At 50.2% G+C, this 19806-nt stretch overlaps 8 protein-coding genes; 2 read left to right on the top strand and 6 right to left on the bottom strand.

Annotated features, from left to right (window-relative positions):
- Positions 1 to 743: 743 nt before the first annotated feature.
- On the bottom strand, positions 744 to 2990 carry FFUJ_05983 (uncharacterized protein; the record flags this gene model as incomplete). Its single annotated transcript, XM_023579257.1, has 1 exon — positions 744 to 2990. The coding sequence occupies one exon, from the start codon at positions 2988 to 2990 to the stop codon at positions 744 to 746; it is 2247 nt and encodes a 748-aa protein (XP_023432126.1).
- A 572-nt stretch (positions 2991 to 3562) lies between these two features.
- FFUJ_05982 (related to NSE4 Nuclear protein that plays a role in the function of the Smc5p-Rhc18p DNA repair complex) lies at positions 3563 to 4956 on the bottom strand (the record flags this gene model as incomplete). XM_023579256.1 has 2 exons in its annotated part: positions 3563 to 3759; positions 3810 to 4956. 2 exons carry the CDS (start codon positions 4954 to 4956, stop codon positions 3563 to 3565), a joined length of 1344 nt encoding a protein of 447 aa, XP_023432125.1.
- Positions 4957 to 5565: 609 nt separating this feature from the next.
- On the bottom strand, positions 5566 to 7422 carry FFUJ_05981 (related to ferric reductase; the record flags this gene model as incomplete). The annotated part of the gene is made up of 1 exon (XM_023579255.1): positions 5566 to 7422. The coding sequence occupies one exon, from the start codon at positions 7420 to 7422 to the stop codon at positions 5566 to 5568; it is 1857 nt and encodes a 618-aa protein (XP_023432124.1).
- A 3249-nt stretch (positions 7423 to 10671) lies between these two features.
- FFUJ_05980 (related to ochre suppressor tyr-tRNA) lies at positions 10672 to 11305 on the top strand (the record flags this gene model as incomplete). XM_023579254.1 has 3 exons in its annotated part: positions 10672 to 10718; positions 10790 to 10847; positions 10931 to 11305. The coding sequence occupies 3 exons, from the start codon at positions 10672 to 10674 to the stop codon at positions 11303 to 11305; spliced, it is 480 nt and encodes a 159-aa protein (XP_023432123.1).
- Positions 11306 to 11455: 150 nt separating this feature from the next.
- Positions 11456 to 12477, bottom strand: FFUJ_05979 (uncharacterized protein; the record flags this gene model as incomplete). XM_023579253.1 has 2 exons in its annotated part: positions 11456 to 11953; positions 12040 to 12477. The coding sequence occupies 2 exons, from the start codon at positions 12475 to 12477 to the stop codon at positions 11456 to 11458; spliced, it is 936 nt and encodes a 311-aa protein (XP_023432122.1).
- Positions 12478 to 13026: 549 nt separating this feature from the next.
- FFUJ_05978 (putative phosphoadenosine phosphosulfate reductase) lies at positions 13027 to 13977 on the bottom strand (the record flags this gene model as incomplete). Its single annotated transcript, XM_023579252.1, has 1 exon — positions 13027 to 13977. The coding sequence occupies one exon, from the start codon at positions 13975 to 13977 to the stop codon at positions 13027 to 13029; it is 951 nt and encodes a 316-aa protein (XP_023432121.1).
- Positions 13978 to 16292: 2315 nt separating this feature from the next.
- FFUJ_05977 (related to phosphoserine phosphatase) lies at positions 16293 to 17729 on the top strand (the record flags this gene model as incomplete). Its single annotated transcript, XM_023579250.1, has 1 exon — positions 16293 to 17729. One exon carries the CDS (start codon positions 16293 to 16295, stop codon positions 17727 to 17729), a length of 1437 nt encoding a protein of 478 aa, XP_023432120.1.
- Positions 17730 to 18207: 478 nt separating this feature from the next.
- Positions 18208 to 18757, bottom strand: FFUJ_05976 (uncharacterized protein; the record flags this gene model as incomplete). XM_023579249.1 has 3 exons in its annotated part: positions 18208 to 18431; positions 18490 to 18541; positions 18650 to 18757. The coding sequence occupies 3 exons, from the start codon at positions 18755 to 18757 to the stop codon at positions 18208 to 18210; spliced, it is 384 nt and encodes a 127-aa protein (XP_023432119.1).
- Positions 18758 to 19806: the final 1049 nt, after the last annotated feature.

Raw genomic sequence — 19806 nt, 5'->3', positions numbered from 1 at the left:
ACCATTTTAGTTCCCTTATCTACCATGTACATCCCTGGCAAATAGGATCGATACTGTCAAAGTTACTGGCAGCTCACACACAATTGATTGATTCCAAATATCGTTTCAACGGTAGCTTGATCCATCCGGCACGTTACTTCTCCCCGAGAGCCCGATATAAGAATTCAACCTCGGCCCAATTAGGGCTCTTCGGTACCCGTATAACTTTCTGGTCAAATGAACGATTTCAGCTAAATTATATGGAAGCTCGTTGGTTTTGGATATTTGGTCCTCGGCTGCATAACATAACCCAACACTGAATACGATATTGTAGGCAGCTTCAACTCAACTAATCTACAGACCAAGAGAACGTTGGGTCCAAGAATCCTTAACCCAACACCACTACATCTTCGAAGCGACTATTAACAAACAAAAACAAGAATCCAGAATCCCCACCCACTATCCTTCCCATCAGCCACCTGTCAGTTTGTATGTCTTGATTCCCGAGACTGCACTTTCAACGACATCTGTGAAACACGCCAACAATGGAGTTACAAATGAAGTCAGAAGCTGCATAACAACACCTAGACCGGCAAACATCCAGGATAGCAATGCCCTCGGAAGCCCAAAGATATACCCCAAAGAGCTTGTATAATAAGAGAGTAAAGTTGATACCCATGGCAGCTGTATCGCCATGTACGTCAACATATGATCCCTCGTCTGGCCGTTGGCCATAAACCACAGGTGTCTTTCCTGGCATACCTCTAACCACCAACCAAGAACATACAGGAAAAAAAGTGGTTGAAAACACAACCCAACTCCACATACGGAACTAGGATGGGGGATTTCAGCACTTTACCGTTATTATCCACATTCCTACACCTGATGAAACGCTGAAAAGACCAGGACATAAGTTGATAGACAAACTCGATGGCAAGGCACCAAGCCGAGACCTGATTGCGTATCAATAGCTTCGCCAACAACATCAAGTACCTAAGCCCCAGCTTCAAGTATTGGAAGATACCAGAAGCCTTTGTTGATGAATGTGAAAGGGCAATATCAGCGGTAGCCCCTTTAGTAGGATCTGGATCCGGATCATCGCAGGTATCACTGTTCCCTGGCGCTGGCGTGCTCGCCTCTTGAGATGCTTCAGGTATGTCTGAGGATTCACCGGTGCCGTTGCTCGACATGTCTCCAGCAGGGCCATCTCCTTTCTTATCTTCAGAGACAGCCTCCTTCTCACCATCACTGTCCTTCTGTGGAGTTTTCTCCTCTTTCGGACTGCTCTGCCACTCGTTGGGTGAGTCTCCGCCTCTCGGGCTGCTTTGCGGTGTCGTGCTATATTGCGTCCCAGCGGACGAAGGAGGGCTCAGGTAAGGGCCTCGGGTCACGGACTCTCTGTTTTTCTTGATCTTTTGCTGCCGAACACTGAACTCTCGAGAAATTCCAGGTCTGAAGCTTGTCGCTGGCTTGCTGTCTGGGATAACAGGATGCTTCGTTTCACTACTTGCGTTCATCTCTGCATTTTCACCGCTATGGTCATCGTTACTGCTAATGAAGCTATCGCGAGATCCGCTGGAAGGAGCAGTTGACAAACACTGAGAGCCTTCCGTGCCCGCAGAGGTTTCTGAGTGTCCCAGCATAGAGCTGGAGTTAGGGGTTTCCCATTTCCGCGCAGGGTTAGGAGGGAGATCGACTTCGAGCACATGGCGAGCGATATCAGCAAAGCAACTCTTGATGGACCTGAATTTATGATGGTGATCCTTTATTGCCGGTACCCAGGTATCAATGAGTTCATTCACGGAACTCGCATTGATGTCGTGCTTTTCCAGGTTTTCGCATCCTGCTATTGCAAAATCGACGCGCTCGTTGTTACGCAGGAGGGTTTTCCAGAGCCGCATTGCCATGTGAGGTGAAAGCATAATGGTGCCATCGGGCCCAGATTGAGGTTTCTCTTCAAGATCCCTCTTCTGTTGCCCTTGTCCCTCCTCGGCCATTTGCTCGACTTCGGTATCCCCACCATCCGAGTCTTCTTCAACATCAGCCAGAAAGGATGTAGTACTGAACTCTTCATTGAGTTGTTGCCCAAGAATGAATGCGCCGTCTATAAGGAGTTCCTCGCTTATTCGAGGAAGCCTATAACCCTGAGCAGCGACAGGCTCCTGCTTCAAAGAAGGTTTTGCGTGTATCTTGTCAGGAACGTCGTCAGGCTCGTCACTTTGCAACTCGGAAGCATCCAGTTCCTGCGATAGAGATCTTGTTGCGTACCGCTTCTTGGGCTGGATCGCTGTGGGCGATCTAGAGGCCGTCATGGAGATGCGACGAGCCGGCCCTTGTGGATTACCATAAGCTTGCGATCGTTTGTACGGCCGCGTCTTCCTGGAAATATCTGGATTCATGTTTAGACCATTTAAGGTCTTTTCTATGTGCATAACATTCTGTCTCCGATGAGGATGGCGAGAGGGTCTTGGCTCCCAATTGGCCTCTTGGCTACGTATGATCCTCTCAGTAACTTTGGCACGCTCGAAAGCCTTCCCGGCACTGCCAACGCGCTTTAACACGGAAGTTCGACGGTTTGGTACGGGCTTTTCTGGCTTCTGCTCAGGGTTTGATGCAGGGTTAGGGGGGCGGCTCCTCTCCGCCCTGAACAACTGCTGTTCTGCGTGATGCCTTTGTCTCTCGTTTCGTGACGTCTGTCTCTGAAAATGATCCTCGATGCTATATACCAGATCTTTGAGCTGGCGCTTGGACTCATCGTCCTGACTCCGTTGTGTGGTATCAACCCATTTGAGCAGGTCTTCAAGCGAACTATGGGCTGTCTTTTTAAAAGCTTGCATGACATTGAGGGCAATCTTTGGAAATTTGGAAGGCTCTTTGAGACATTCCTTTTCGTAAAATTCTTCTAGACTTGACACGAGGCTGTCCTTCTTATAATTCCATTTCGCGCCTGTTTCGGCTATTCGAACATCGAGGTCCTTTTCGAATTCGACGAAGGGATGAATAACTGACATCTTGACTGACTGAGTATTTAACAACGGTGGATTTGAGAATATGGATGTGTGACAAAGTTGCTGCACGATTTCCGGGTTAATGTGACAAAGGCAGCGGTTTTGCCTTGCAACAATGTGAAAAGGATTATTGAAACAGTCGCTGGTACTCGATCAAGGGACACGAGGACTGGGAGGGAGTTATGAAGGGGTTAAACAAGCGGCTTGCAGGTGCATGGATGCCTTTGTCTATTCAGACTCTTTGAATCGGACGCTTCTCTTTGACAATGTTTGCAATGTGTCAAAAATAAAACGAGGCGCACACCTTTTGCCGTGGACAGACAGTCTTACACAAAGGCTCATCACCGCCAATCGAACAATTCTTCATCACTGCCCTGACAACAGAGGTCAGGGAAGAGCAAGAACAAAGGAAACAGTTTGTTTGCTAAGGGCCTGTGCACAACACCATGTTGGCCATCTTCGAGCCACTGCCTGGTAGGTATCTCACATGCGATCAAGGTTATCCCGTGTGTTTCGAGACAGTGAATGATGGATTTGAAAGGTCGGCATGTCTGTCCATGCTTCCCCTTTCCCACTCAGCTATACCAACCCCGCGCACCAGGTCCCGAAGTCGTCACCTCCTTTCTGTGAGCAATCATGGGCTCTTTAAGGTCGAAAGTGTCAATGATGTCCTGCCAAGTCTCCATGTCCATGGAAAGAATTGCTTGGTGTTTCGCTGCCCCGTGTCGTGTCGGCTCTTCTTCCTCTACCTCGACATCTCTCTCTGTGATTTCTAAACATCGAGTTAGCGAGTTTCAGTCCTCCTGGCCATGATTAACTAACCAAGCGCTGGTAAATCGAATTCATCAAAATCGATCTTTACTCTGCCGTCTCTGACAAGGAAACTGACGTAGAAAATGTTCTCGATGGTTTGGCCGAATGATTTGGGATTCACAACGAACCGCATCAAGTCAATGCCACCGGTGCTCCGAAGGCCATGTTGATGCATAATCCTATTCTGTTCCTCATCGTCCATATTCTCATTAATCAGGTCCGCCACAGTTTCTTGAATGTTCGCCTGGAGAGTTTGTAATTGATGGAGAATCTTGCCACAAATCGCGGTGAGATCGTTTTCCCTCTTGGCCAGATCCTCGACATTGAGCACTTCGGGACGCGTCTCCGTCAGGTTGTTAGGCCTGAAGGGGGCACTTCGCTTTGTAATCTTGCGAGCCTTCTTCTCGACCGATAGAGGCCCAAGGAGGAACCCGGGGAGGGCGGGACGCCGGATGTATGGTAAACTTGCAAACCGGCCAAGATGCGGCCAGTTCATCATATCACCCTCATCCCCGATGTCTTCCTCGCCATCTTCATCCCCTCTTGTGGTCCTTCTTCTTTGACGTTGGGTGCTCGAGAGCTCGGGTGCATTATCGTCCATAATTCCTCGACCATGTCTCATATATGTGATGCATTTTGAAACAAACTCATCAACATCGATGCCTTGAGAGAGGCTGCCTTGTGTGAGTCTCAAAGTCTTTCGGTAAGATAAGTCGGTAGTGCTAACGAGGAGCCGCGAGTCAATTGTTGCTTCTGTAGTCTGTCGCACTTTCTTCGATAGTTCATCGGCGCGGAGAATGGCCTCATGGAGCCCTCGCGAGTCCCCTTGTAGGTATTCCTCAGTGTTCTCCGTCACATCGCGAAGTAAATCTCTGAAGCCCTGCTGGACTCTGCGGCGCTCCTCCAGTGGCTGGTCAGGATCGTAAACATCTTCATCTTCCTCCTCGTCTTCGCTGCTCGCTGGAGGTTCAACGGTCCGTCTTCGATGGCTCGCGGGTTCTCCGTTTCTTGTGTCCGCTCTCTTCCTCTTGGCTCCAGATGCGGAGCGACTTGAATCCCGTTCTCTGACCGCTAAATTCCGATGCGCTGGTGTGGCTCTTGAGGGCGGCGATGGTGATCGCGAATGCGACGGGGAATCATGTGTTCGAGTAGGCATTGGTGCGATACGATGAGTCGTTCAAATGTAGGCATTAGTTTAGAATCCAATCTAGATATGCCCTTGTATCCGTTAAGGACCTGTACTGTCTTAGCGCTTTCTTAAAGTTGAAAGCTGTACGGAGTAGCTGTGACAATCGCGTCTTTGATGGAAAACGCGACGTGAGGCAGGTACGTACTTCAATCCATTAACCTTGGAGTCCCACCTGCCCTGAGAGAAAAGGTTTGCGGGGCAGTGACGGGGCTCCATGCCTTCCTTTGGTATTGGATCTGACAACTGAACCTTAATTGGGTGCAAAACACATGTGCTAGGTTTGCTTGGCTAGCCTGGCCGAGCCTCATCAATTAAGGGACCGGGTATGGTAATAAGCACATGGTGTTCCCAGGTCCTGGATTATAGTTAAACATGTCACTAATATAAACAAAAATGTGGTTCGTTCCAGTAATAGTTCTCTCAAGATCTTCAATAATACGATTGCTTTATGGAAACGCTTTTATGCTATGATTGTCCGTGATATCAACCTCCCTCCATGATATAACCCCCACTTGCGATAAGTATGTACAGTTCGAACGGAAACCTCTTGATTACTTCCACCACTCTCGTCGCAGTTTACCACGTAAAGCTTTCTTCTACAAAGTCCACCACGGTCGAGCCCTGCACTGCTCGGGCGGCACCCCGAACATCGTCAGCAAGAGCACCAGGGCCGCAGACTGTGACGCACATGGCACCCATCTGCTCTTGCACCTCTCGGGCCAGGATGAGGGGAACGTTTGGCCGTCCTGGGAACATGCGCACCGTGGCGCTAGCACTGACAATATCGCGTGGGTTCTGAGGACGGGTGACGAAGATCTGGATGCGGAGGATGTCTTTTCGGTTTGGAATACGAAGAATCGTATCCATGTAGGGCCGCACCCACTCGAGAGATTCGTATTCGCGGATAATCCAGACAAGTGTAATGCGTCGAGCAGCAGTAGTGCCCTGGTTGTATCCTTCGAGGAGATGGCGGATGTAGGAGATTTGGTGAGTGATTCCGGTGGAACCGGCAAACAGGACTGCATGACCATATGAATCAAGGCTGTTGTGTCCGGCGTAGGGGCCTTCCATCGCAGCCTTGATACGGAGACCTCGCGGGCATCTGGAGGCACGGTCGAAGAGTTTCTTAGTGAAACCTGTCTGTGCGCCAATCAGGAAAGAGACTGTAGTGGTCATGGTTGACTTGTCGACTGCGTGGAGAGTATCCTTTTCCGCAATCGGTAAGCTGTTATCGCGTACATGATTGACCCAGCAGATAGAGAAAGGATGGCTCTCCCAGGCACAAAGACCCCAAAAGCGCAGATACGCGTGAGTGCCAGGCTCAATATCGACATATCGTGGTAAGTGGAGGGTGACTCGAGTGACGTTGCCTGGCATAGCCTCGCACACCGCATCAGTCCACCCCTTGGAAGACCAATTGACAAATACAATCCGGAGCATACGAGCAAGGCGGTCGGCGAACCAAATGGCCATGATAGCCATGATCCAGGGAAGCTGAGGTAGGCCACCTTTAAGTGCAGAGGAAGCACAGTGAATCCATGTAGCGACGAAGGCAACAAAGGCTAGGACAATATGAACGTTGAGGAAAGTCTCGTAAAAGGCATGACGCAAAGGCGAAACGGAAAGCAGAAGGAGGAAGGTCATAGCAACCGTGCCAACGGCTCCTGAGCCTTCAAAAAGTCCATGGGAAAGTTTATGGCCAACACCATCCCAACCCAAGTCGTCGACGGCGACAATGAGCCAGGCGATAGTGTGGATGATAGACTCGAGGACCACAATACGACCCATCCATCGATGTAAAAGATTGTAGGTGTCGAAACTGATCTTGAGCAGGCCGATGAGGAGGTTGTTTCGCCCAGCGAAAATGATCAAGGGCACCATGTTGACAAGGGCCAGGGTTCCTGAGCGGCCTCGTAGCTCGGCACAGAAAGCAAGCTTGTTCTCATTGTGCCAGTTGAGGACGAACATGTAGGCGAAGTTGCTGCCCAGGTAGATGAAGAGGATGATGAAGTGAAGTCGCGAAGGAAGCGTTCCCATGCTAATAGCAGAGGATAACTTGAACTCTCGGTTGTGACGTTTGTTCCATAGAGGAGCGTATGTGAGGTTCTTCTTGACGTTTGGCATCCAGCTCCATTGAGATATCTTCCAGTACGCTTGTTTGGGGCCGGACACATTCATGGCAGACACCTGACGGAGTCTCATCCACAGGATTTCAATTATTCTGATAGACAGAACAACAAGGGCCATGATACCCAAGGTCCACCACAAGGCATCTTTAAAAAGTAAATTCATAGGTTGGTTTACACCATCGAGATTTGAGTGATAGTTTGGAGTTGCCTCGGCATCTGCAGGAGCGGCTACGCCACGAGATTTGAGGGTTGATGTTGGTATGTATGAGCTGATATCGGCGATCCTGCGCCGTGTGAAATCCATCTTGTTAAGTAGTTGCTCTCTGGGAGCAAGTGCAGTAGTAAATGAGAGTCGGTTTCTTTTTATCCGGGGTCTTCGGACGAATGAAGAGGGAGGATTCGCAATTCGCTGTGAATGAATGATGGACAGTATAATTGTGCGACGAACAAAGGGTCCCCAAATAAGAGTCAAGAGGTCAGTGGTGGTTTTAAAGAAAGTAAGTGTATGCTGTTCCTCCTTGTGTTCGCTCTTTGGTGTCAGAACATGATGGTAAACAAATGATTGACTTGGCGCTGGTGTCGATAAATCGTGATCGGCGAGCGAGATGTTCAGTGGTGACTTGGGAGATTTGGTGCTGGTGAAGGTGTGTTCAACACACAATGTAACGCAGCACAAAGGCAAAGAGCGGCAGGGGCAGCAAAGAACAATAAACAATCCGCGGAGAACAAGGCAGACTTGGGCACCGATCACTGTCGCTACAAGGCAGTTCTCGATGACGTAGAAAGTCCAATTCGTCTTCACCTCGTCAACAAGGTGATGATGATGTTCTCAGTTGCAGTTGGGAAAGAAAGCAGGCCAGGCTGACGATCTCCAACTTTGGGCGGATTTGGATCAGCGGTAAAGAACGGGTCGATGTCAATTGCCGCGAGTAAGGAAAGGAAGGGCAAGGGCGAATTGAGACACAGGCCAATCGATAAAGGCAGGCGTTTAAGACGATCAACGTTGACGTTTGGGCGCTTGCGCGAGTATGAAGAATGGTAAGGTAAGGTAGAGGCAGGAATTGAGGCGCTTTGTCGCAACACACAAGACAATACCCAAATAATGAATGATCGACCGGAGGAAACAATGACAATCGAAGCCAAGCGGGAAACGGTGGTTTTTCAATGTTTCAACCTGTTCTGAGACCCGAAACCCAAGCAGAGACAAACACGAGGGCGAGAACCGGTGAACAGTGGTCGGCAGCGACGAAAGCAGTCTTGTCAGGCGGATTGACGTAAAGAGTGGCCAGCCTCAGCGAAGAATGTTTCAATGGCCCAGAGGACGAAAGAAGAAAAAGATAAAAATAAAACAGGGAAAAAACCACCGTAAACGGCACGAAGTAAAGACCATGAGGAATGAAGAGGCAATTTACGAAGCCCAGCCGAGCGGAGGTTGTGATAATATGTATTGTAAACGGGTCCCCCCAGCTCAAGTTAGTGAGCAATCAGCATCCAAACTTGGCCGAAAAGGCTGTGTACTACACGTCTTGGCGCTGAAAGATTTTACTGGCACAGCAGGGCATGGCATGGCAGAGGATCCCCTCCCTGTTCGTCTCTATCACAAGGAGCCCCTTACAGACAAGAGCAGACTTCGAGGCTCGGCACCGCAGAGTCTGGACGGATGGATATAACTGGGACCCCCTGCACGGCGTGCTGTTTCCAGCTATGAGCCGTAAAGCCGAGAATTCAATCCATATCGATCTGGTTGGACCGCGCATTGCACTACGCCTTCCCATGTCTTACAATACAAGAGCTACAAGATTCATGGCATAACGAACCACGAGCGTTAAAGCGTCTCTTACACGAGTGCCTAGGAACTTTAGCACCCGACTTTAAAAAAGCCTTCGTCAGCTGCAGCACGGCAGGGGCACTCCCAGCAACGGCGTGGCTTCGCAAGATATGGCCAATTGGGTGAGAGATGTCGCTAGCAGATCTCAGAATTAGGCCTCTGGCGGAATAGGAACATTATTTACTGGCTGCTTGTTGGCAGATCCTGGTAACTCAATGCTTCTGAAACCAGCCACTTGCTGGCCCTGGCTGGCCCTTGCTCAGGGGACCACCCAGGCCCCCTTTTGGAATGGCGAATGGGAAACTCCAAGTCTTCTGCTCAACTCTTCAGGGGTGTACTGGTAGACTGGCTGTCAACGGCCAGACCTGCTGCAAGAATGTGGGCACTTGAGCACTTTCAGCGCTTCGTAGCCACTCAATGCCCCGCAGCATTGCCGCCAACGACTCATTTTCTCAGAGGCATCCGGTTAGGAACGCTCACTCTCGTATCACAAGCTCAAGTTCAGCACCGCCGCGACACGTTTCTAGACGATGAAATGTTTCCTGTTTGATGTTGGATAAACGCATCCGTTTCTAGTTTCTCGTCTCATTGTTCCTCTGACGCAATCCTGCTCAGAGTGGATGAAAATGGCCTGACTGAAACATCCTACGGCTTGCACGGCAAACCATGAGGGGCATATGTCATGCCATGAACCACAACCACGATGGCAGCTCCCATGCTCCCTTCACCAAGACTTCTCAACTCCAGGCTTCATCTCCTCGCTTAGCTCGACAGATTGCCAATGCTGACCAAAAGCCTCAATCAACAAGGTATTCAAAGTCAAAGATACTCCCTGCAAACATCATTGCCAAGGGTCAGACGCGGCCCGCAATCTTATATTTTCTCGTCCTGTGGTTGATGGAATTCTGTTTCGACGTCAGCTTGATACTGCGGCCCAGCTAGCCTGTCCGCCTTCTAGCATGATAACGGAAAAATGACCGCTGGATTTCCAGGCCCATGAGGCTCTTGATCCTTTGGCGCACATTTGCTATCAAGTCGACTGTCTTGGCGTCACAGATAAAATTATAGTGCCTGAATGCTCGCTTCCGATGCCTTGGTAAGCTACATCTGATGTATGACAGCCCCGCGAGCGGGCGCTATCTGGATTCCAGAAATGGAAATCTCAAGCTCCCTTGAGGAGATTGTCCTGAACCTGATGCTTGCGTTGATCCTTGACTCCTATCAGCCAGTCAAGCCGCGACCTCACAGCAGGTCTTCGTAAGCTGGGTCACCGTGACATTCCCATTCTTTGCATCGGCAGGCATTGGGCCATTGGCTTCTGTAAATCGCTATGCTCTTAGAACCGGCCATCTTACCCCAACATCATACCGTAATAAGCGCGGGCTCGGCCGGTGTTATAAGTTTATCATTGCTTGTGGAAGATAGATTGCCGATAGTAGCATGTTTGTTGAATCATCATCGCAAGTGGCACGGACATCGTCCCGTGTTGAAACCTGCTCGGACAATGTCATGCACAAATTGCATTACAGTACAAGTGGCATGTGGTGTAATAGTTTCGGTGACCATATCTCGGTCGCCGGTGAGGCGCCACACTAAAGCGCCACAAGAGGCGTCGCTAGACCAGATAGATTCACAACCTCAGGCAGCCACGGATCGCCGCTCATAACGCCGGAAATTTCGAGCCGGGCATTGAACATCGGTTGTACAGCCATTGCGGTCGACACAATGGGTTCCAGCGAGTCGAAACCAATCTCCTCACATGTGTGGAAGGCGTAAGTTAATCAAAACATGGAGGGCATGCTACTATGTTGCAATCAGTGACTAACAGCTTGCCAATAAACAGCTCAGCGCCTAACGGACTGTCACAAGATCTCGTTGATTCACTACAATCCAGCAATGAGGTACTTCTATCCGCATCGTCTTACCACTATGTTTTCCACGGACGTCAATCGAAACTAATGCACGTTCTCTCGATTCTAAATAGACCGATGCCTCTCGTTCCAAGATAGTCGAGCTCCAGATCCAGGCCCGCGTGGCCGAGGAGCTCAAGAAGCTACAGCAGAAAGAGGCCGAAGCTCTCAAAATAGCACACGAGAAACTCGCCAGCGCCGATTTCAAGGATGACAACAGCACGAGCCAGTACACCGTCAGCAAGGAGATTGAAGCCATGCGTGAGAAGCTGGAGTCACGCAAGCAAGTGCGTCCTCTGCCCGAGAGTGTTGAGGGAGCGCGCAATGAAGTCATTCGATGTCTGCGGGAGCACGACCGACGGCCGCTTGACTGCTGGCAGGAGGTGGAGAACTTCAAGGCCGAAGTTAAGAAACTTGAGAAGAGCTGGGTCGAGAAGGTCGTCTCGTAGAGAGACAAGGAAAACTGATAATGCGAATGGGGAATGATTCTAGAGATATAGAGGCTATGGGCTCTGGTATGCCCAGACAGGTACGCACGTGTACATTACGGCATTGATAGCGGGTAAAACTAGGTAGGTTGAGGAATCAAAGTGTACAGCTTATATCTCAAAAAACAGTCCTGCGTCCTCCTCCTTTCCTGAATTGGCGCGGTCTGATTCTGGTTCTGACTCTTGCTTGGCTTTCAGCTCGGCTTTCTTTCGCAGGCCTTCAGCACGCTTCCTTTCTCTTCTCGCTGCAGCATCCTCCCATTCTTGCCCTTCAGGGTTTAGACGTGGTACTGGAGCAGCGACAGCATCTCTGAAGGCGTTCTGAAAACGTTCGATGCGCTTCTTGTTCTCGGTAAAGCGCTCATTGGCAATTTGGACAAGGGTCTGGAGGTACTCGGATGAGACTATGCGTTGCCGATGGCCGTCAATTTGCTGCCCAATGAGAGACTCAAAGGCAAGTCCCATTGTCCGTATAGCCACCATAGGAGTGGCAGCATCCTTGCCATTCGGGATGATATTGAGGGCACCCGACTCGCGAAACCCTGCCTGTAGGCCGCAGCGCAGAAGTAGTTGAGCGTGTTCGGGTGATGCTGTGAGAACGTGGAGGATCTACGTAATATCTCAGTATGGATGTTCCTTGTATTAGGTATATAATGCCTTTTCGCTAGACTCGATACAGCACAATTTCTGCTTACCATTGCCTCGTACTTGAAGTGGACAAGTCTTCTCTCTTTCGCTTCTCCAGTTGTCTCCTGTACCTCTGTAGATTCCCGGAGTCCAAATAAACTGCTCCAGTCTGTACTTCCATCACCCTTGTCAGGTACTGGATCATGGGAAACGAACAACCAAGCTCCCCCAGCGCCTTTTCCACCAACACCTGCTACCCGTTCATCTTCTCCTTCAGTGTCAGTAACTCTCCGCCCTTCAAGGAAAACGCTGACACGGCCTGCACAGCTGCTGGTAGTGACAAATCCTGATTGTTGGTTGATTTCATCAATGAGATCCCTGATACCCTCATCTACAGAGCCTTTCGGTGAAGCATCCGTGTATTCTGTGTCTGGAATTGCAAGCTGTTCAAGAATCTTTTTCTTTCTTCCAACAAAAGCGGACGGAGAAGAAGCGAGTTCCTGCATATTGGCAAGAGGCAAGAACTTTCTATTTGTTAACAGTGGCGCGAGGCTGAAAAAGGTCACGATGGACAGTTGTAGATAGCACTAAAGGGTAGGTACGTCAAAGGGCCAGATAAGACGATATCAGAGTCTGGCGGTGGGGATGTGATGTTTTGTTAGCTTGAAAACTCATGTCTCGACGCGGGGTAGCTTATCATTGTGGCTCCAACCTCGTGATCCTGATTACCATTGAAATTTGACTTCATTTCTCATAATTGGTATCACAGATCTCACTATCAAAGACACATCTGAGAAGTTTGTTTGATTCTTTCATTTATGGCTGTCTGCAGCCTGCAACAGATCTATCTGCTCAGTCATGTGCTTGCTATTTCCCCGTTGCACCCAGCTTCCTGTATTTTCCCCCAAACGCCATTCGATGATTTCCGAATTACCAAAAACTCCATTCGGCTCAGTCACGATAACTGCCGAGCCAGTTTATCTCCTTAAACGCCTCGCATAATGTCTCAATCATTAAGTCATCAAAGATAAGTGGTTGTCTGGGTGCAAGTGCACTCATACGGTGGGCAGAGCCACTTTCTCGAGAGCAGCAGCAAGCTTCTCCTCTTGTTGCTTGCGCTCCATCATAGCAACAAACTCGGCGTATCGAGACTTCTTGTTGTGGATGCCACATTCGGTCTTGTCTTGGCCCTTCCATCGGCCAGCTCGCTCGTCTTCACCCTCCTTGACGGGAGCAGTAGAGTGCCAGTCACCGATGGACTTGTAGCCTTGGTCGAGGAGAGCGTTATAGGGAACATTGTTCTCCTTGATATAGTTGTTGACCTGCTTGAAGGACCAAGTGGCCAGAGGGTTGATCTTGACGACACCACGCTCATCGTCAACTTCGATGATGGGGATGGACCCACGGGCAGCACCCTGAGATCGTCGACGACCGTTGAGTACGGCAGCAACCTTGAGCTCATCATAGGCTCGCTGGAGAGGCTCGACCTTGGCAATCCAGTCATACATCTCACTAGCGGTGTTCCACATCTCCTTTCCGTACATGTCCTCGAACTCTTCGGTATTGTTGACGCCATCGGGCTTGAAGATGTGGACAGGGACGTTAGGGTATCGCTCCTTAACTCGGTCGACAAGGTCGTATGTCTCCTTGAAGTGGTACAAGGTATCCAGGAAGATGAGGTCGACAGTGGGAGAGTTGGGGTGCTCCTTCTGGATCTTGGAGAGCATGTCCATGGTTGCGAGACCGGTCAAGCCAAAGGCAGTCGATTGGTACAGGTTTGGGAACATGACCTTGCAGAATCGGAGGATGTCCATGGGGTGCATATCCTCGAGCATGTTGTTGAGATGGTTGATGTGGGCCTTTGTGAGAGAGACCTGGGGCAGAGTGGTTGATGATGATGGTGACGAGTATTCTGAGTTTTGTCCAGAGACATAGCCTGACTCGCACTCAAGCTTGATATCGGTGAGTGACACCTGCGAGGATGTTTGGGAGATGAAGGCAGGCATGTTGAAGACGAGGTGATGGTGTTTCAACGATTAGTTGTTACTTGAAACTTGTTGAAACTTGGGATAGGTGAGGATGTATCCCAGTTATATCTAATAGGCAGCCAAAGGTAAGGTAGAGTGAAGAGGCTCTAGTCGAGTTGATGACGCAGATACTGTGCTGATTTGATTATAGAGCAGGATTTCAAAGCACTGGAAGGACGAGATGACGAGCACGACAATGAACGAGGACAGTCAAATTCTTAAGTCAAGTCGAGAGAGAGGGAGACGAAGAGGGAGAGACGTGCTCAATTGTATGGGGTTTACAAGCTATGTCCGGGCGACCGCCCGCTGTGCCCCCGATCAAGGGCGTCCTTAGTAATGTGCAAGGACATCGTCCGAACCCGAGAGTATTCTGCCTGTGACGAGCCCAGGACGTGGAAAAAGATGGGGAGCTGCAATTGCGCAATCGCCGCCATGAGGATTAACGACCATGAGTTGCGACTGAGACTGATCACGACATCGACGCTATACCTTTCGCGATGGGGGCGCCACGCTCAGGACAAAGTCTGATTGGCCTATGGATCAAAGCCCTGAAATGGCGCCCAGCAGATGGGACTTGTTTTGCCTCACCTTATCCCGGACAGCGACATAACTTCGATACAGCCGCCGAGCCGGAGGTCCATTGGGCCTCTTATTCGGTGGGACTATACATAGGTAGCGGCAACCCCGGAGGTTGGAGGTTATCATCATCATGCGAGCAGAAGGTTCTATAAGCATCGCTTAGAAATTTTATGGTCTTGATCTGGCTCATCTCACAGTCAAAGTCAAATCCCATGTTATCGAGATCTGGGCATGGATGTAACTAACTATTGGATTGACGAGATGAAATGGAGTCAGTGACTGACCAGGGCTAGCAGGGCCAGCCATCGATTGCACGATTGTGAGCACGAGGGCAGGTTCCCCGCGATCATGTCATTTTGGCCTGGGTTGCGAAATTCAAATATGTACATAGTATCCCCGGAGGAAGCGAATATGCTTTCCGTTTACGATGATAGTGTGTCACTTGGTGTATGTATGAATCTCTGTCGCAAGAATGAGCCATTGTGTTGCCACATACCGAGATCCATGATATCAAAGTTCCTTGGTTGATGATTTTTCAGTTAGGCTTCATAAGGGCCGACAGCTCGATGCCTGTATCTCAGCCCGTATAAACACACACCGAACAAGTCAATCCCAGTTATAAAACTGTGACGACGTCTTACATGCTCCCAAAAAGACGTGCTGCAAAGGCGCAATCTAATACTGGGCAGCCGGTGCGGCAGTCGGTCATTGTCCGTATGAGGTTCGGAACATCGGTACCGAGGAACCGTGCGACTGCCGTTGTGCCTGGCTCCAGTTTGAACAATTTTTTCCTCCTCTTCGGGTCGTTTCGCATGAGGGATCAAAGGTTAGGCCGTGTTCCGACAGTTGAGTGCTCACTAATACGGGTTTAACAATGAAGTGCCAAACTTGCTGACTTATCAAGCTAACGTGGAGATCTCTGACCCTAATCTCAAGCTACGTCATAATCCCAGCTCGTTGCTTGCGTCATTGCTTATTGCTCTATCAATAGTATAATCTTGTTGATTTTCGCTCCTGGGTGAGCCAAGCATTCATCATCTCAATGTTTCCTTCATGAGTCGACACCGACAGTTTGCCAAACACCGAGCCATATGGAGCCAATGCCATGAGTTAACTTGATGACCAGAGTCAGGACTCCAACAAGACAAACGGTGGGCTCACAAGTTACAGCCACGGCCTCCAGAGATTTACCACAGACAATTCCTCAGAGTTACATACATCTTAAATTAAACTCACGTGATTTTCTAGGTTCATTGAAGGTCTTCATCAAAATGACAAAACCCGTGACGCTGCGGGCTTATTTGCACCAATCATACCCTAGACAAAGCCTGGCAGGGAGCCGCAGATGCCGTGAGGTCAAAGTCGCACGAGCCCATTGGCGGGGCTAAACACGGACTGGCCAAAGACAAACTACCAACCCACGCTCACTACCCTCTCATCTTTGAGTCTGAAGACTGATTCAACGCAAAGCTTCTAGGGTCCGTTGCTCGCTGTACCATACCTAGGCACCTGCGCTTTATCACTTATCCTATCTACTATACGTTGATTTAAACATTTCTCAGTATTCTTTCTGGGCTTTAAACCTCGTATCTCAGCGTTTCCTCGACGCTATTGATTACCGGAACCAGTCAGAGCCAGTCAGTCAGACGTTAGCAAATCTCACCCCGCGCACGTACGCAATTACAGTACACACACACAAACAGACACTCAACACAATGGCAGACCAGACAAGTCCCACCAAACAGAATGTCACACGGCCGCAGCTGGGTTCCATGAGGAGCAGCTCTTACCTTAGTGACCACCAGGAGTACCGCCCTCCTCGACCAGACTCAGCTCGACAGGATCAGCTGTTCCACGGCATCGACACCGTTATAGAGGATACCAGCAACTCACCCGTTCCCCAGACAAGGCCTATCTTGCCCTTCAATGGCATCCCGTCTGAGGAGAACCCCCCCACCGTCGTCGACAGTGGACTGAGCCACTCGTACTCTCACCCCAATTGCGCTCCCAGAGCTGGTGAGAAGTCGGATCGTCTTATCGCGACCCTTTTCTATAAGCCGAGGGGCGAGGACCAGGGCTCCAGATCTCCCGTCAAAACCACCTTTGCAGACAGTAACGAGTCTCTGCCCGCCAACTTGGCCCCGACAACTGATCCCAACGAGTATCCTCTGGAGCCGCCAACTCAAGAGTCAGAGCAGCTCGACCACATCTATGGTTCCTATATCTCACCTCTATGCATCACCTCATTCCTCCACCTCATGTCTTCATTCCCTCTTCCTCAGGACGCAGATGAGCCTCACTCCTCTCATCGATGTTTGGATAACCAAGAGCAACCGCGCATTGTTGAGCTCACGCTCTCTCCTACGCCATCCCCTGAATATCTGAGCCTGGATGACCTGAGAAAGCATGAGATGATCTACCGATTTGAGCAGGAGTGGAACGTCGATGTGGTCCTTCAGCGGGACACAGTATGGAGACGCCATCCTCGACTTGTGGTTTTTGACATGGACAGCACACTCATCACTCAAGAGGTGATTGACCTTTTGGCTGATCATGTCAAGAATCCCCCAGATCTGGCTGCACGAGTTGCCGAGATCACACACCGTGCCATGATGGGTGAGCTGGAATTTGAGGCTTCTTTCCGCGAACGAGTTGCTCTTCTGCAGGGCCTCCCTGCCAACCTGTTCGAAGGCCTGCGACCAGTGTTGGACGTCACCAAGGGCGTACCAGAGTTGATCAAGGCCTTCAAGCGACTGGGTGTCAAGACAGCTGTTCTCTCAGGCGGTTTCCAGCCTTTGACAGGATGGCTAGCTGGCCAACTGGGCATTGATTACGCCCACGCGAACCATGTCGTTATTCAGGACGGCAAGTTCACGGGCGAGGTTGAGGGGGTTATTGTGGGAAAGGAGCGGAAGAGGGATCTCCTCGTTGACATTGCTGCCAAGGAGGGCATTGATCTGTGTCAGGTCATTGCTGTTGGCGATGGCGCTAACGACTTGCTCATGCTGGACAAGGCAGGTCTGGGAGTTGCATGGAATGCAAAGCCTCGTGTTCAGATGGAAGCTAACGCCCGCCTGAACGGAGAGAGCCTCTTGGATCTCCTGTACCTTCTTGGATTCACTTCCGAAGAGATTGATGCGTTGGTTGTTTAGTTGTCGGCGTCGAGTCCAGAGAAAGTTGTCACAAGACTGGTGAAGACAGGAGTTTAGGATATTACAAGGAACGACGGGGTGTTGTAGTGGTGAGTGATGAGATACCAAGAAGCAACGAGAAACAAGAGTTACTCTGTGATGTATGTGAAATCATGCCATGTCGCTGGTGTGTTTGGCAGCCCATGTGAACATATCCAGACCAGCCTTTCGCCCGGTCAATTCCCGTGAGCTGGAGATCAGGCACAGCTATAATAAGGCCAGGGATAAGTCAAATTATAGTTGAAAGACACAAAGCTAAGAAAAATCGCGGCGCGTCGTATGTGAACTATGGGTGGTTGCTTAGATCAAGCCCATTTTGTCCTTCTTTCTACACAGGGCGTGAGAGACCTGGCTGATCCAACTCATAAGCTCTCCCCTCTTTCCCTACAATACATGCTTGTCCATGTAGCCAGCTCCAACATCATTCCAAACTCGTGATTTAAGGGTATCCGTCCTTGCCCCACTTGTTGTACTTTTCGTGAAGCTCGGCGGGAAGGGTAACGTTGGGAACGACGACAACGTTGAGAGCGCTGGGAGCGTCCTTGGGAGCGGCATTGGGGTCACCACCGGGGTGGTACTGGTACTTGCCAGAGCTGCCGCTCTCCCAGGGGTGAGTAGCAATGGTGACGGGAGACTCGGAGGTAGCGCCAGTGGGAGATCGGCCTGAAGATGGCGATGTCAGCAATTGCTTCAGTTTTGACATATCAATTGATTTCCGTACCAAGGTAGTAGCCAGCACCGCCAAGGGCAGCAACCATGACACCGCCTAGAATCTACAAATCATCCATCTACGTTAGCAACCATAATTCGTGGTCCATTTCCGCCGCTCATTGTTTTGGCCGGGCATAGTTCCAAGGGTGGGCCGAGGCATTATGACGCACCAGAATCTCAGGGTTGCGACGAGACTCCTTCTTGAGCTCAGCCTTCTGGTGCTCCTGGAAGCGGCGGGCGGTGGTGGAGAGGAATCGGCGGGAGATGCGAGAGGCCATTTTGACGACGTGCTCTTGTTTGCTGTTGAAGAACGGGTTTCTACGTCGGGGTCTTTCTTAGGTGGTTGAGGCTTTGAAGTTCTCGTATGATTTCGGAGACAGTCGCTACGATGAATGCGTGCACTTTCATTGGCCAATGCCGGGGGAGTTGAGAAGGTCACGTGTAGCATCACGATTTACAAGGAATGACGTCTTGAGTTGAGTCCAGAGCCTTCTAGCGATGGTGCCTGGGTAACCAGGCCACAAGCTGGCTTTCTCCTAGGTACTACTCCGTAGTTACTTCCTTAGGTAAGGTATTGTCCCTGGCTAAAGTACCTAAGTACGTTCATTGTGATGCAGCGACGATCATATCAACCTCTTGAAGCCAAGACTGCTCTACTCACCTAGTAAAGTTGGCTGGCTGGCTGGTTAGCTGGCTTCAGCCGAGTTTTAAGTGAATGCAACCATCATTATTAACTGAGTTACGGAGTACCTACTAGTTACCGCAACCGACGTTATTCTGGGACTGGCTGTCAAACGTCAACGAAACGGGTTGCTGCAGAAGGTTTCCACAATCTGTTGAAAGTGACGTCTTTTTGTGCATGAGAAAGCTACAGAGCATTTTGATTGCGGCGTATGTATGCGCTCAGCCATAGCAATCTCTTAGTCTAAGTAGTTAGTAGTACTTTTCGTGATCAGTTATCGTCTGGAGTTTCTCAACCTCCGACAGCCCTCAGAACAGCGCCGCTAGCAGGGGCTTCAGCGACCTGAGGTTAGCCCCTGGCCCCTTACTAGGTAGGTAGGGGGCTTGAGGACGACAGCTTGGGAGAGCGCGAACGTCCAATTACCTAAGGAGTCGGGCCCAAGGTTTCTGAGGCTGGACTGGGCTGGGCTGGGCTTGGAAAAAGAAACCAGTCCTGAGCCGGAACAAGGCAAGGCAAGGACAGGAAAAAGGAACAAGCATACACCTCCTCTTCATCTTGTCACCATCCCATCACCTTTCTTTTCGTTGCTGGCCGCCCTTTAACTACGTTCTCTTTTACTTACTGGTTTAACTCTCCAATTGTGCG

The sequence above is a fragment of the Fusarium fujikuroi genome, chromosome FFUJ_chr06 (genome assembly GCF_900079805.1).
Source record: "Fusarium fujikuroi IMI 58289 draft genome, chromosome FFUJ_chr06".
Lineage (NCBI taxonomy): Eukaryota > Fungi > Ascomycota > Sordariomycetes > Hypocreales > Nectriaceae > Fusarium > Fusarium fujikuroi.
This window is presented reverse-complemented; position numbering and strand designations above follow the sequence as displayed.